Here is a 12445-nt window from a genome sequence, read left to right on the forward strand (position 1 = left end):
GGCCCCTCAATAGTTATTTACAGATTTGTTGCCTGGTTTTAAAGGGAAACTCCAGTGCCAGGAAAACGATCAGTTTTCCTGGCACTGGAGGGTCCCTCTCCCTCGCACCCCCCAATCCCCAGTTGCTGAAGGGGTGAAAACCCCTTCAGTGACTTACCTGAGGCAGCGACATGTCCCCCGCCGCTCCACCTTCTTCCTCCGTCGGCCGGTGGGCAAGACTGATCACGCCCACCGGCCGAGGAGACCTAATGCGCATGCGCGGTAATGCCGCGCATGCGCATTAGCACACCCCATAGGAAAGCATTGAAAATTAATTTCAATGCTTCCCTATGGGGAATAGAGCGACGCTGGAGGTCCTCACACAGCGTGAGGACGTCCAGCGACGCTCTAGCACAGATAATCTGTGCTAGGGACCAGGAAGTTCCCTCTAGTGGCTGTCTAGTAGACAGCCACTAGGGGAGGACTTAACCCTGCAAGGTAATTATTGCAGTTTAGAAAAAAACTGCAATAATTACACTTGCAGGGTTAAGGGTAGTGGGAGTTGGCACCCAGACCACTCCAATGAGCAGAAGTGGTCTGGGTGCCTGGAGTGTCCCTTTAATACTGTTGTTTGCTGGCTCTATGTTGCCAGATGATAGTGTTAGCTTAGTTATGGTTTGACATGTAGTAATGCCCTTAGTGAAGCTCTAGTGTTTCCAGCGAAGCACTAAGAAAATTGCCCTAGAGAAAAGCATTGATTTTATCTTTTTCCCTTCAACCCCACAGATTTCTGTATGTGCTACTGATGGATATTTTTTAACATGCAGTATGTCATAATGGCTAAAGAATAACAAAAATTACTAATTACATTTTTAAATATCATAAACACCTGCCCTACTTCCCCAAACTATGAAATCATTAAAAAATAAATCATTAAATCACATTTTAGAAACCAAGTATATCACCAGTGCATTTTGGGGAGGTGTAGGTTTAGGATGATCATATACTAATTTTAATCAGAAATTAGTATTTAATCAATGCATAATATCTATCATAGGCAGCAGAGCACTTTTTTTGTCAATGATTAAACCTGGGATGCGGTCACTATAGCACAGTTCTGTTTCACAAGGTTAATCATCCAGTAAGAGTTTTTTTTCATAGCCTCTTTAAGTCTTATTACATGTATATTATCCCTGAGTATTTTCAGTTTGCATACTTCTATAAATTCTATACCTATAATTCATCTAGTATTATATTTCACCTATACATTTTTCTAGCAAAAGTATAGATTTTATAGAAAAATAATACAAAAAAAAATACCGTCAACTGTTAATTTGCACCATACAGGAGTATGCCAATAATTAACTGGCAGGGGAAGAACCGGAGAAGCCGCCTCCTCATCCAAGCAGCTTTCCTGCTCTCCTTCAGAGCAAATACAGTACATACCTTGTGACTGCTGAAATTATCCCTGTCATTTACAACTTACTAGCATCTTACAGCTTGCCGGAGAAATGCACGACAAGTGTGACTGAAATTACACACCACAGCACTGGCAATGAAGCCAGAGAGTTGGAATGACAAGGGAGGAGCTCTTAGGCTTAAAAGAGTAACAGGCAATTGGCGTGTGTTACACTAGCGTAACCCCATCAATCCAGCATTACGGTGGCTAAACAACACAAGAGAGAAGTAACATTGGATTAAAAGCTCCTTATGCAATGAAATAGAACGTATGCGTTCATTGCATAAATGGTACCTGATTTGCCAGGTAAAAGTTATGCTATTTTAAAAGAACAAAACAATTAATCTATAAATTGTGCTAGCAAATGTATTTAAAATACCGTTTTTTCTCCAACCTGTCAATCAGTTCTTTGGCAAAGACTATATGCAAAAGAACATACTGACAAAGGAGAGCAGAAAAGACCTCCCCACTGGTAGTCAGTCTGTTCTCCTACATAGCAACCACAGAGCATGTGCTGTGGTTGCTATGGCAGCTCTCTAGCCAATGCTGCCAGTGCTGACTAGAGAATATAGAAACAGTAGCTAATATCACTCCTTTTAGATGTCGGCATGCTGGCAAATGAAACCGTGTTGGCATCACAGAGGAAGTTTGCCCTGCATGCAGAGTGAGTAAAAGGAGAGAGCAGGAGAAGCATTGGAACAGAGGTAAGGTGAACATATCTAAATATTTTACATTGAATACATTGAATAATATATGTCTCAAATATGTGATGTATTTGGGGACTATTTAGTTCAACTTAAAATACGGACAACAGGTTCACCTATCATGACATGTAATTTGAAAATACCTCTGGCATCATTATTAAAAAAATAAAAATAAAAACAACAAAAAAACATTTAGGCTCAGAGTTCTTCATCTTGTATCAAACTGAAGGGCAAATATAAGATGTTATACTTATTCGCACATACACTGGAGTTGGAAAAAGTTATTCCTTCTTTGTGTCCTTCTTATCTTTGCTTGGAGAAGTCCACACTTCAGTGTACAACAGAGTCCCCAGAAAAACTATAAAAGTGCCAATCCAGTGCCAAGTGGTAAAAGGATTATTAAAGTACAAAATGGAAATAATGAGGCTAAGGAACTTGCGAAGTGTGACAACCAGGGTTACTGTGAGAGAAGGGCACTCAGTGGTTAGGATAAACACACCCCGAATGCACACATACCTGTAAAGTGAAGTTAAGGAAGACTGAAACAAAATAATATTCACACTAATTCAAAAAGCATCAATACAAGACACATGCATGAATATAGGACCTCTGATTAACATGGTATAACCATAACAGGTAAACTACAAAAAAATAGACTGTGCGTCAGGATGCAATGTAAAGTAATTAATGGAACGCTATAGGGTCAGGAACACAAATATTTATTCCTGACCTTATAGTATTAAAAACACTATCTAGTCCCACCTTTCCCCCCTAAATATAGTATAGGCTTACGTTTATTGCAGTCTGCTGCTGCTGGCTCTGCCCCTTATCTGCCTGCTTGGCTGACATTATCAGAAGTGGTGATCTGAGCCAAACACAATGCTTTCCTATAGGAAAGCTTTGGATTGGCTGAGCTTGTCAAGGAGGCAAATCAGGGGAAGAACCAGCACAAGCAAAACACAGCCCATGCCAATCAGCATCTCATAGAGATGCATTGCTTCAATCCATTTCTATGAGAAAAGTTCTGTGTCTCCATGCAGAGGGTGAAGACACTAAATGTCAGTGCTACACAGTGTGCAGCACTGCCCCCGGAAACACCTCTTGTAGTCATCTGAGGAAAAGAAAAGAGTGTTTACTGCAAAAAGCCTGGAGGGAACTGATTATACTCAGCAGGACAAATTCAATAAGCTGTTGTTGTACTGGTAACTATAGCGTCCCTTTAAAACTAAAAGCCAACTATTTATGTTATATGGGAGCGGTTAATAGCAACTTTTTCTTTTTCCTCTATGGAAAGATTTCCACACTATTTTTTCATTGGGTGGATCCACCAGAGCATAAATTGCGCATTACTATTTTTTGTAATAATGTTATGAATTTGGGTCTGATTTCAATCAATGTTTCTGTATATAAATCAGCTTTGTGTATATAGATACATTTATTGGATATATATCCCCTTACATGAAATTACATAGTCTCTGCAATTAACCCATTCACACAATTGCAATACAAAAAGATTTATTTTGATAAAATTATTCTTTGCATTAAGTGAGTGCGGTATTTTTTTAATTATTTGTCCTATATATATCTCAGAGGCTATATAAGAGGGTGACCGCAATACCTGCACCTGTATCGCTGTTGAGTGCCAACACCACTATATATTTTTTGTATTTATGTTATATAAAGGAACACCCCAGGTACCATAACTCCTAAAGCCCACTGTAATGTGTTTGTGAATGGTTTGACAACTTACCTGGGGTCTGCTGGGGGCCGATCACCGTTTCTTCTGGCCCAGGAAACTACTCCTAGGAGCTTCCTTTAACTCCACTGAGATAAGCCCTGCTGGGAGTATCGGCTAATTGGTTGGGAGTGTCAGCTAAGCGCTTTCATAAGTTTTATCATAAGCTGAAAGGGCTTGATTTGCTTCCTCTAATTCTAAAATATAACATGAGATTTTGGTATAGCACTACTGTTGGCTCAAATGTGAGCAGCCAGAGATGTAAAATAAAAACTGTTAAAAAGGATAATGGGTGATGACATTCATTAGCAGATAAAACCACAAGATCGGCATCTGTATTCCTAGCACGGGCACGTGGTATGGCTCTGCAAAAAACAAAACAAAAAAATACAACAGATCAGCCACTGAATAACTTTGTACTCCAACCCCTTAATACACTTAATAATTGGTTGTGCACCATTTTGTGTTATTGTTTTAATATACATATATGTATTTATAAACACAAATATCAATTAAAACTTTAACCCCTTAAGGGCCAAGGTTTTTTTTCAGATGTGATTCATTTGTGACCCAAGCCTTTTTGGCACTATTGCCATATGTTCATTCTGCCACAATTTCCCCCTTTCTTTATAAGTGCACTATGCATATAATATATCATTTTGTAAAGGAGAAATAGGGATTTATTTTGATACCCTAAAGAAGAACATAGCGCAATACCAAATGGAATCAAACAATTCTTAATAAATGGGGAGTTGGGGGGTGGGGGGGGGTGGAGGGGGAGGGGTAGAGGGAGGAAACGCTTTTTTTGTCCAGTTTTACATTTAATAGTTTTTACACACCAAGTGCAAGAAAAGAAAAGAAACTTAAAGATTCACTAATTAGTCCTGATTGTTAAAATGCCCAATATGTCTAGGGTGTAAATTCATTTGTAGGTCTCTGAGTGGCACAGATTTAAAATAATACTGACAATTCATTGGTTAGTAAGTTATCTTTGAACATCCAGACTCTGACTTACCATGTGTTGTTTTAGCCAATGTTTAACCCCTTAATTGCGGATTTACAGATAAACTCTTAATACTTTTACAGGTTTATTATTTTATCACTGCAAACGGATCATACTACATTGTAAACATTGTAATACATTTTTAGATATATTTTGGTTAATGGCATTTATAAAATATAACCATTTACAGTTTATTCTTATTGTGTTTACAACTAAAAAGTACATACTACAGGCTATGTACGGTAATTAAGAGCATTTTGACACTTTTCATTTAACCATTTTATGAAATGCCTAGGTCAAATTAGTTAATTTGTTTGGTTTCATTTTACACACACATTTTATTTTAGAGAAATTCACAGAATACCCCTGTCCAACTACCGCAAACATATTTGTATTCTGCTACTTTTCTCGAGTACAATGATACCCTACATGTATACATTTTCCCCTAATCTTGTCCCTCATCCAACCCGTAATCCAGGACTTTATGAATCTGCTTAAAATCTAGAAGCCAGCTTTTTTCAAGCTAAGAAAGCTTAATTTTCAATGACAACAATACAATTCTTAAAGGGACATCATAGTCACCAGAACCACTACATCTTATTGTAGTGGTTCTGGATTCTATTATTATTATTATTGTATTTATAAAGCGCCATCAGATTCCGTAGCGCTGTACAAAGAGTGGATAGTCAGTCCCTGCAGAATTTTCAATGTGAACACTGCCTTTTCAGAGAAAATGCATGTTTACATTGCTGCATAGTAACACCTCTAGAGACAGACGCTCAGGTGGCCACTAGATGAGATTCCTAGTCCAGTGCTACACAGTGTGCAGCATCTCCATGCTCTTCATGAAGATGCTGAATATTTCCCATAGAGAGGCATTGAGGAGATGCTGATTAACGCAATGTGGCGTTTTGCAAATCACTAGGTTAAAGAGTATGCAGTGAGACCTTCCAATGGTCTTTTCAAACCTTGGCGTTCTCCCTTATAGCAAGAGTGACTATGTCAGGGACACTAAATGTATTTTGGTATTTAAATTCACGTAAAGAGCAGTGTGCCACGCTCACTTTTAGTGGTCCCAAACGGACATTGCTCTTCTGTCAGTTTGGGAACACTAATTGTGTGATTGCGAATCCTGTATGCAATGACCAATGGTCATCTTCTGTTCCCAGAGTTATAAACCTATTCAATCAATATTAAAATATATTTTTCTGGGGGCGGGGCCTGGCTGCCAACCGAGATGGCCGCATGCAGAGTGTGCTCCAGGTAAAACACTCCAGCAGAGCCCTAACTCAGAACCTTTACACCAGCAAACTCGACTACCTGAAAGCAGGCAAAAGCAGACTTTACTTCTGCAACACCTGAAAGACTCCTGGACACAAAATGAGCAGCCTGTTCTTGGCACACAACACTCGGCTCCCGTTCCCCCCCCCCCCCCCCCCTTGCCGGTGGGGGTTATCCCGGCACCAGCACTCACACCGCAACCACAACCACTCGGTGGCCCGGCGACACAGCACATGTCCCTGCTGGAAGAATCGGCGGAAACCAAGATGGCGGGAGCAAGACCCCACAACTTGCCACAAGGCCCGAGGGAAACAACTCTCGCTAAGCTGGACGCACTACTCACAGAATTTTGGCGCAAGCTCGAAAAGAGGCAACGGAGTGCCAGCAAGCTAGACCTCTCACCTCCGGCTGCTGACATAAAGAACCGAAACCAGCCCACACCTAAAGCACCGGAGGCCCACAGACAGGAAGCCTCCACTCGACGACCACACGCCGCATGGGTCTGCCGCTCCTCTCTAGCTACCCATGCATTCGCTCGCACTAAGAAGAGGAGGACAGTCCGCAGGAGGAGTGCAGTTCCATCAAAGCCAACTCACAGGCAATGCCTTATCAAGCTACAAACCACCAGGCGAATCACCGCCGCAACGCAGAAAGTGAGGAGGCCGGCTGGATGCAACCGACTCGCTATGGCTGAGCCCTACCGCAACGGCACACCTCGCACCCTTTGAGAGATCCTGCCCATCACAAAGAGAGGCACCAAGGAAGAGGGTCGCTGTCCCAGGTGATGATTGACGCTACTCCCCAAGCCTGCACCTACCTGAGCTCACCAGGGACAGACAAGGTTCTGTACCTACCCTGCCTTACTGGACACTCCACTGGTTGGGACTGTAGATACCCACTGAGGGGCATCGGGTAGCTGTAAACGCAGGGCCATATCCTGCCACAGGCCTCCCACCACATCAAGCCACACACAGTAGTAATTACCCTAGCTAGCCTAAATAGGCTTCACCATAGCTTGATACTTAACACCTCTAGCTCAACAGGCACCCTGTACCGTTATTATGCCCCAATGTTCCATATTGTTTTAGCTTACTTGTTTTAACTTACTTGTTTCAACTTACTTATTTTGCTAACCATAGGGAATCGTGTTTTCCCATCATCACAGTTAGCCAAGGCTGTGTGAGGGGTGATGGGGGCCAGTGGCAAATATATGTGGTGTGTAACCCCAACATGTTAACATATGTAACTTAGTCAGATCTACCATTCAGATCCGCAGTTTAGCTTGTTTTATTTAACATCTAAAAATGTGCACAATCCTCAAACGCTATGACACAACATCTCGATGTATGTTCAAGGAATGATTATTGTTGCCGTCATGGCATTTCGAATTTGTATGTTAACCTTTGCACAATAAAAATAAAGAATTAAAAATATATATATATATATATTTATATTTTTCTGTTGGTTACAATATTAATTTGTTATTTATAAATGTTACAGACCAGGGTTGTCCAATCTGTAATGAAGACTGCCGGATACCATAAGAGAGGTTAGTGTGGAGGCCAGGCACTATAAAGTTAATGATGTATCTAAATAAAACCTATGTCTGGAGGCCATAGGGACGTGTGACGTGATCACATGACCACGCAACATCAATAGGTGGAGCTTATGGAGCGCAAACAGAATGAGACAGCACAGCATGGTCTGAAAGCCGCAGGTTTGAAAACTGCAAGCTGAGAGGAATTAAAAAACCTCATGCTTCCAGCAAGTCCAGCTGCCACACTCACAGATTCAATCTTCACTAAGAATCTAGGTGGAAAACTACCAGGGGTTTCTTGGTCGACTCCCGGTGATTCTCCTGATTCTCCTAAATGTTCCTGCGGATATCCGAAAGAGACGGACAAGAGATCGGGCAAGAAGGGCTAATACTATACTGGAGGGAGGAGCGTGTGGGTGCTCAAGATTAAGCACACGAAGAGGAATATAGCCCGACATATAGGCAAACACTTGAATACAGCTTAAGATTCCCCTGCATATTCACCGATAGACTGGGGGGGAATATACTGTGGATTAGGAGTGTGTGCTAAGGGGACACTACAGTAGGCGATGGACAGTCTTATACATGCCTCAAAATCAAGGTAAAAAGCAAAAAGGAGTTGCCATAGCTGTATCTAAAACATTTCAAAACATTTATAAAAAATTTGGACCAAATGGGTCATTATATTATAGTAATATGTAAGATAGATGAAGAGATATTTACATTGGTTAAAATATATTTACCAAATCACTCTCCAGTGTCTCTCTTAAAAAAGATAATAGAGAAGGTAGAAAGTATTAAAAAGGGACATGTTATAATAGCTGGTGATTCCAACTGTGGTTTAGATGTAGATATGGACAAAAAAAAAAAATCTACAAAATACCCCAATAGATTAAAAAAAAAAAAAAAAAAAAAAAAAAAACAAGCACTAATCTTAACAAATATGATTTATATGATATATGGAGAATCTTCCATCCGAAAGAGTGAGACTATACCCATCTCTCTAAAGTTAATTTATCCTATTCCTGTATAGACATGATCTGTGGCAATACGTCATTAATTAAAAGTACCTCAAAAATTTAGATAATAATACATGGTCAGACCATAATGTTTTTATTATAGAAATTAAAGATAGAATTGAATTCAAAATTAAACCACCATGGAGATTGAATGACATTTTACTAAACCCTAAAAAGAACAAAGAATATATCTCTAAGATGATTTCCCTATATTTTGCTGAAAATTATTCAAAGGGCACAAATCAAACTAATAAATGGTGTGCCTTCAAAGCAGTCATTGGAGGCTATTTTATAATATTAAATAATCAATTTAGGAAAAAGGATGAACAAAATTTACAAGACCTATATATAAAATTTCATAATCTGTCTAATGATAAACAAAATCATACTGCTCACACCTATGATGTGATATGAGAAACCCAGAGAAGGGGAGGGGGGGGGAAGTACACTATGGGAGGGGAGGGGGGGGGGAAGTACACTATGGGAGGGGGGGGGGATAGTACACTATGGGAGGGGGGGGGATAGTACACTATGGGAGGGGGGTGATAGTACACTATGGGAGGGGGGTGATAGTACACTATGGGAGGGGAGGGGGGGGAAGTACACTATGGGAGGGGAGGGGGGGAAGTACACTATGGGAGGGGAGGGGGGGGAAGTACACTATGGGAGGGGAGGGGGGGAAGTACACTATGGGAGGGGAGGGGGGGGAAGTACACTATGGGAGGGGAGGGGAGGGGGGGAAGTACACTATGGGAGGGGAGGGGGAGAATACTATGGGGGGGAGAATACTAGGGGAGGGGGAGAATACTATGGGAGGGGAGGGGGAGAATACTATGGGAGGGGAGGGGGGGAGAATACTATGGGAGGGGAGGGGGGGAGAATACTATGGGAGGGGAGGGGGGGAGAATACTATGGGAGGGGAGGGGGGGGAGAATACTATGGGAGGGGAGGGGGGGAGAATACTATGGGAGGGGAGGGGGAGAATACTATGGGAGGGGAGGGGGGGAATACTATGGGAGGGGAGGGGGGGGAATACTATGGGAGGGGGGGAGAATACTATGGGAGGGGAGGGGGGGAGAATACTATGGGAGGGGAGGGGGAGAGAATACTATGGAAAGGGGGGGGACACTATGGGATGAGGGGGGAACACTATGGGATGAGGGGGGGGGAATACTATGGGAGGGGGGAAATTTCCTGGAATTTCTTTCTAAAAATGAGGTGCGTGTTATACGCCGGTGCGTGTTATACGCCGATAAATACGGTAAATAGAAAACTTCTGTCTTGTAAAAAAATTAAAATAAAGGAGGTCGAAATCTTCGAAATATTAAAAATATCTACCAATTAAGTATAATTACACATATATACTGGCTGCAAATAAAATCTCCTGAATTAGAAGGCTGGCAACAAATAGAAAAAAAACTCACTGAGAAATAATTATTTATCTTTGGCTGTATGGAATCTAAAAAAGAAACAATTTTCTATACATACATTGAAGCAGAATATCATTTTAAAACAATTATTAGAAGCATGGTATAAAATAAAAAGAGAAATGGGAGTAAAACAAAATAATACAGTCATTAACAATTCAGATCATAGAATTATTAACAACAGATCTAGACCTAAATCTATGGAAACAAAAGGGCATCTTATTTGTTAAGCAACTGGTTAATAATGATGAAATTAAACCTTTTTCCAGATCTCAAACAGCAATTTAATTTAACTCATTCTCAGGTTTTCAATTATTTAAGAATTAAGAATATTTTAGATAAACATCTTTTATATAAAAATTCAAATCGTGTTACTAAATTACAACAGATATTTAACTATGAAAAAGTGAATAAAGTATTATCTAGAGCAAGAACCCTGATACAAGCTATATATCCAGTAACCAAAACTTCATTAATAGTTAGGTGGGAGAAAGACCTTAGAGTGTATATAGACAATGACGAATGTAACAAAATTTCTAACAGATAGTATTGGGTCCCAACCAGGAGTGCAAAGATTTCCCCATATTATACAGATATATGCTGGAGATGAAACAAAATGAGGAACATATTTACACATTTGGTGGGAGTTGAAGCAAATTAGGGCGATATGGTTTGATTCGTATAAATAGTTATATAAATGGTTACTTAATATGGCCAAAACCAAAATAAATCGCTCTCACACACAACTGGAAGTCACCTAACAAACCAATTAGGCGTAAAGCAAAACATCAATTGATATCCCAAATACAAATGGAAAAAAATATATATCTATAAACCTCTTCAATTCACCAAAAAAATATTCAATTTGGAAGGAATGGTTAAATAAAATTGTACCAGACTAATCTAATATTAATATTATTGACAAACTGATTGCAAGAAAATGAATAGAACCAAGAGCGCTTTTTCTTTTACAAATATAACTCTCTCCCCCCTCAGAATAACCCGTATGTAACGGTCGATGGGAGGACAGGAGCAGAAGTATGTCTGTGTTCCTGCCCTCTGTGACTCTTAGCTACTGATATAACAATTGTTTGGTTTTTCTTCTGTTTTTTTTTTCTTTTCTAGGTATTGCCTTCTATGTGATATGAAGGATATTGGAATGTTTTCCGGATATATAGATGTATTAACTCTAAACTAACCACTGGAAAGACAACAAATTGTTATGTATGATTAATTGTCTATATGTATAATATTGAAACATTTTCCAATAAAAATTATTGAAATAAAATAAATACAGCCCATGTCAGTTTCCCTCAGGATGCCACTGGTAAAAACAAATGTAAAAAAGATATTCCATGGACTATGCGCAAAATTCACAAAGAAGAGCAACTGAAATAGACTAGTTAAACTGGGCACACTTGTTACATGCAAATACCGCTTCATTAATGACTTGCGATACTTACCACTCTGAGTGAACATGCCTGCGTGGTAATATATATCAGGAGCAAGTAGCAGGAATCCTGGCAGTGGCAAAGCATGCTGTCACGGGAAGGATAAAAGGAAGCTGTGAGATATCAAAGTGCTTTTAAATGTTCATTTATAATGTGTGGCTTTCTATCTGTGGCCAATGAAAACTTATCCACTTGTCAAAGAGATTTCAAAAAGATCTCTGTAATATTTGTATGCCACAAGAGAGAAATCTTTTGAGTTTTCCTCCTTGGATACTATATTTTGTTTAAAAAAATACCTCCAACGTATATGTGCCTACTAAGCTACATATTGATTAAAAATATACAAGTTAAAATCCAAGCAAAAAAAAAAAACCCTAGAAAAAAAAAAGAAATATATACTTGTATTCTGGCAGATTAAGAAATGTACATGTTTAATGTAATTTTTGCACCCACAGATTAAAAATAAATACCCCATTTCTATATCCAGATAGTGGTCAGTAGATTGACAAACTATTAGATCGGTTGTTTCTGTTCACCAGCAAATGATGTTCACATGGACAGTGTAGCAGACTAGATTTTTTAGATTGCATAATCTAACCATTGAACATTTACTCAATTTGACATTCATCAGTGTGCACCAGACTAAACATAGTTCAATAGTCTGTCCCCGTCAGTTCCCCCAATGCTAAATTTCCAACTTACATTGTAGAATAATGCCTCTTTGGGGTGCTTCCCATATTCTTTGTACAGGGTTTCCTGAAAGATTCCCATTCTGGCTGACACTATGAGGGCAAAGGTCAGAGCTGCAATACCTGGAAAGCAGGAAAGAGATGCCCATTAAATTATTTTG

General features: G+C 39.8%; 1 protein-coding gene across 1 annotated transcript in view; it reads right to left on the reverse strand.

Annotated features, from left to right (window-relative positions):
- Positions 1–710: 710 nt before the first annotated feature.
- Positions 711–12445, reverse strand: part of SLC35B4 (solute carrier family 35 member B4) — a 37918-nt gene continuing 26183 nt past the window's right edge. Inside the window, 4 exon segments of the mRNA XM_063445464.1 lie at positions 711–2658; positions 4152–4242; positions 11608–11683; positions 12298–12407. Coding sequence (XP_063301534.1) covers positions 2424–2658; positions 4152–4242; positions 11608–11683; positions 12298–12407 — 512 coding nt within the window. The 3' untranslated portion in view covers positions 711–2423.

This window comes from Pelobates fuscus, chromosome 3 (assembly GCF_036172605.1).
Source record: "Pelobates fuscus isolate aPelFus1 chromosome 3, aPelFus1.pri, whole genome shotgun sequence".
Lineage (NCBI taxonomy): Eukaryota > Metazoa > Chordata > Amphibia > Anura > Pelobatidae > Pelobates > Pelobates fuscus.